At 33.6% G+C, this 4,929-nt stretch overlaps 1 protein-coding gene across 1 annotated transcript in view; it reads left to right on the forward strand.

Moving 5' to 3' along the window:
* The window catches only part of ARFGEF1 (ADP ribosylation factor guanine nucleotide exchange factor 1), a 192,298-nt gene that overhangs the window by 47,350 nt on the left and 140,019 nt on the right, over positions 1–4,929 (forward strand). Inside the window, exons 10-11 of the mRNA XM_007949715.2 lie at positions 972–1,123; positions 2,625–2,804. Coding sequence (XP_007947906.1) covers positions 972–1,123; positions 2,625–2,804 — 332 coding nt within the window. The remainder of the gene's footprint in view (positions 1–971; positions 1,124–2,624; positions 2,805–4,929) is intronic.

Raw genomic sequence — 4,929 nt, forward strand, 5'->3', positions numbered from 1 at the left:
TTAATTGGTTTCCCTTTTCTTTGTTGAAGAGGGTCTGTGCAGTCTTTCTGCCTAGTCCTCCATCTTGCTGGAACTCTCCACTAGTATTTTTAATCAACTTCAGACATTTTGTACTGCATCTTTTTTGTAAATGATTTTACTAAGTGCCTACTGTTTAATACAAAGCAGTTGGTCGATAATAATTGCTTGGTATTTAAATTCACTTTTAGACTTTAGACATAACATTCACTTGAGTCAGAAAAATTGCTTGAGTCTTTTATACTACATTTCTCATGTACACACGCGTGTCCGTGTGCATACAGAAGATCTTGGATATTTATGAGACAGACCTCCAGGTGAAGGGGTCCTTCTGTACTCAGGTCTTTTCACTGTTTGCGTATACCTATTCAGTAACTATAAAAAGATCATATTATTTGACTTAACAGTTCAGTGACTATAAAAAGACCATAAGCTTATCCTTAAGATAAGCTAAAGATAAATTTATTTAATTTCTGATTTGTATTTTCCATGGAAAATTAAAATTATAATATCTAGGGCCTTCTTTTCCAATAGTAATAATGAATGAGCAAATCTGTGATATATTGCAGCCAGTGTATGGAAGCTGTGTTTTTTGCGTATTGATAGATCTAGTTTGGAAAGAGATTTTGAGTCATTTAAAAGTGTTAAGTTTTCACAAAGCAATGTCAATAAAACCTTGTGTGTAAATAGAAAGTAGTGAACTGTTTTAACTTACCAGAGACAGGTTCTCAAAGCCTGGCTGTCTCAAAGTATTGCCTGATGATTTTGTTGTGGTTATTTGCCACGTATTTATAACTAGTAAACATTTTCAGGAATAACAAATGGTCATAGCTTTTTATTTTGTTGAAACTTTAGTGTTCCTATGCAAAAATTTTAATATATGTTCAATTGATTGATGTTTCAACTTAATTAGTGTATATTAGTTTACTAAGATCTTCATTTTCTTTCTCCATTTCAGAAACTTATTGCTTATGGACACTTGACTGGCAATGCCCCAGATAGCACAACACCAGGCAAAAAATTAATTGATAGAATTATTGAAACAATATGTGGTTGTTTCCAAGGTCCTCAAACTGATGAAGGAGTTCAGTTGCAGATAATAAAGGTAATTAATGATATAAAGTTAATCTGTTGTTCATAATCTATATATTTTTTTAAAACAGAAACCTTTCACCTTGAAAATATTTGGAAAAGTAATTTTACTTGAATTGCACTATAACTGAAGTAATTTGAGTGATTCTTAGAGCAGTGTATCAGGGGATTTCATTGATGAAATGGCAGGAGTTTATTAGAAAACTGTATTTCCAAGTCTGTTCTCTTTAAAGTCCCAATTTAAGCTTGACCCCAGAGCCTGGAATCCCAGAGTCTTTTAGTTTCTGGCATGCTTTCTGTACATATTTCAGTCTTCAGGCTTTAGGGTACCATATAAGAGTCCTGGGATTCTTCCACTTTTTCTTAACCTTGTTGGACCCCTGTAGCCTGCCCTCTTGACCCATGGATTTCCATGTGGAATGCTTGTGTGCTGCTTTTCCTGATTCTTTTGCACCCTGTCCATCTGCTGAACCTGCTTAAAACCTCATCCTGAGGTTGGGCTATAATACTGGATGGTTGAGCACCGTTAGAGAAAAATAAGTCCTATTTTCAGTTGATTACAAATACTGAGTTCTTAATGTTAACTGATAACAGTGGTAGTTTATTTATATGTCTGTTCAATTTTCATACATTGTTAGTACTTTTGAAATTGTTTTTATATTTACATGAATATTCCTGCATGTGTAAGTATAATCCCTTCTGGGCCTTTCAATTTCATAGCTGTTTTTTACTTCATAAGTTACATAATATTTTTATTCTAGAAAAACTGTCCAATCATCTTGGCCTGTCATTTGCACTTTCATGTCATTTATGGTTCATTTAGGGTATACTCATGCTGATGCTGACTCTGCATAGCGTTACACAATGTAAAGAGGATGAAATAAAGGAATCCTTGCTCTTGCCCAATGGAAAGTAACCTAATGTGTGAAAATTTATATTTAGAAATTAAAATTGGGCCTTTATTAGAGTTTTGTCCTTGGGGTAAATTTAAGTGCTTTATTTTAGAACATATTTGTAAGTTTCTTCAGCAGTAATAAAAATTATATGTATAGAGTCTAATCTGTGAAAAAAGAGAGATCTGGATAAAATGTAGAGGTGAATAAGATACAGTATATATCCTCCAAGTTAACAATCTAATTCAGATATATGAAGCCTATCTGTGCTGTAATGTGAAAGAGTTTTATGCTGTTCATTTTTAGAAATTTAATAACATTTCTATTAAAATCTAATTTCATTTGAAACCACTAGAAAATCATTAGTTGAATAATTTCTGTTGTTTGAGGATTGGGAGGATTATTAAAACTACTGTCAAGATAAGAAAGATAGCAGATAACGTAACAATTGATAGCATATCTAATTTAAGTGGAAATTCTGTATACACTACTTGAAAGTGGTAATGGGTCTGGAAATTTTAATTCTAATTATAAAAATATTTTACACATATGTATTTGTGCTGAACCGTGGATGCAAATAATTGCTTTAACTTTGTCTTTTATTTTATTTTATTTTTAAAGGCTTTACTTACTGCAGTAACATCTCAACACATAGAAATTCATGAAGGAACTGTACTGCAGGCTGTGCGAACATGTTACAATATCTATCTAGCAAGCAAAAATCTCATCAATCAGACAACAGCCAAAGCTACTCTTACTCAGATGTTAAATGTTATCTTTGCACGTATGGAAAACCAAGCAGTAAGTATTAAAAATGTAGAGACTGCACAGACTACCCCAGGCATCAAATATAGAAAGCAGCTTAGAGTAATTATAGTGAAATCTTTGTGCCTATAGAGAAGTTTATCTTTCATTTGCAGTTCTATTTACTGGAGATTTGTGGTATTGTGTTTTATTATGTTTTGAGAATTTATAACTTATTTGACATTGGACAGAATAGTTTTTAGTTCTTCACAAATAGAATGGAAAAGATAATGTTTACTGTCTTCTATGGAAGACGCTTCCATAGAAGTGTTATGAATTGATACTTTGACTACACTCAAGCTCAGGAGAGAAATGAAATGTAGCTATAAAACTATCTGTTCTGGTATAGAATTATTTGTTCATTGAACCTTAAAAATCACATTTCTATGATGTTGAAACACATTTTTTTCTCTTATGTTAAAGGGTCATGATATTTCTTATACTTTATTTAAACTGTTCAGATTGAATCTGCAAGATATTGTTGTTAGGTGCCGTTGAATCAGCTCTGACTCAACAGCAGCCCTGTGTATAACAGAATGAAACACTGCCTGATCATGCACCATCCTCACAGTCCTTGCTATGCTTGACCCTATAGTCGTGGCCACTGTATCAGTCCATCTCATTGAGGGCCTTCCTCTATTTCATTGACCCTCCACTTTACCAAGCATGATATATCCTCCAGGGTCTGGCAGTATGACCAAAGTACACAAGGTGAAGTCTGGGCATTCTGGCTTCTAAGGAGCATTCTGGCTTTACTTTTCCCAAGACAGATTTGTTTGTTCTGGTAGTCCATGGTATTTTCAGCATTCTTCACTAACACCACAATTCTAATGCATCAGTTCGTCTTTGGTCTTCCTTATTCATTATCTAGCTTTCACATGCATATGAGGCTGTTGAAAATACCATGCCTTGGCTTAGGTGTACCTTAGTCTTCAAAGTGACATCTTTGCTCTTTAACACTTTACAGAGGTCTTTTGCAGCAGATTTGCCCAGTGCAATATGTCTGATTATTGACTGCTGCTTCCAAGAGCATTAATTATAGATCCAAGTATAATTCCTGAAAACTTCTATATTTTCTCCATTTGTGATGTTGCTTATTGGTCCAGTTGTAAGGATTTTTGTTTTCTGTATGTTGAGGTGTAATCCATATTGAAGGCTATAGTCTTGGATCTTCATCAGTAAGTACTTCAAGCCCGCTTCGCTATCAGCAAGCAAGGTGTGTCATCTGCATTTTGCAAGTTGTTGTTACTGAGTCGTCCTCTAGTCTTGATGCCATTTTCTTCTTCGTATAGTCAGCTCCTCAAATTATTTGCTCAGCATACAGATTGAATAGGTATGATGAAACATTACAGTCCTGACACATATTTTTCCTGATTTTAAACCATTCCGTATCTACTTTGTTCTGTTCAAACAGTTGCCTCTTGGTCTATGTGCAGGTTCTATAAGAGAGTAGCAACTAGAAAACCTTTTTGAAAAACGTCTAGGTCTTCATAATTAAAAAACAACTTGAGTTAGGGATTTTACTGTTAGGGATTTTGCTGACTTTGAATATTAAATTGATTTTAAATTTACAGAGAGATTAGATAGAGTTCTCCATTACCCTTTATTATATTCTTCTAACAGTAATGTTTTTATTTTACTTTATTTTTTATTGTAAATATATGTAATATATAACACACCATTTACCAGTTCACCATTTTTCAGGTGTGCAGTTTAGTAATATCAGTTACATTAATCATGTGGAACCATCACCCATAATCATTGCCAAATTTCCCATAATCATAAACAAAACTCACTGCTACCTAAACAGTGGCCAGTGCTAACCTCTTGTATAATCATAGTATAGTTATCAAAAGCAGGGAATTAATACTGATACAGTACAATTAACTAAACTACAAAGCCTATTTGAATTCACCAATTTTCCCACTCATGTCATTTTTCTGTTTTTAGGATCTGATGCAGTATCTCACATTTCATTTTATCTCCGTTTAATTGTTACATCTTTCTGATCTTCCTAGTCTATGACAGTTCCTCAGGCTTTCCTTATCTTTTATGACCTTGGCATTTTTTGAAGAGTTCTTTTGTACAGTTCTTTTATAGAATGTTCCTCAGTTTGCTTTGT

The sequence above is a fragment of the Orycteropus afer genome, unplaced genomic scaffold (genome assembly GCF_000298275.1).
Source record: "Orycteropus afer afer isolate SDZICR_OR568_19922 unplaced genomic scaffold, OryAfe1.0 scaffold00252, whole genome shotgun sequence".
NCBI classification, from domain to species: domain Eukaryota; kingdom Metazoa; phylum Chordata; class Mammalia; order Tubulidentata; family Orycteropodidae; genus Orycteropus; species Orycteropus afer.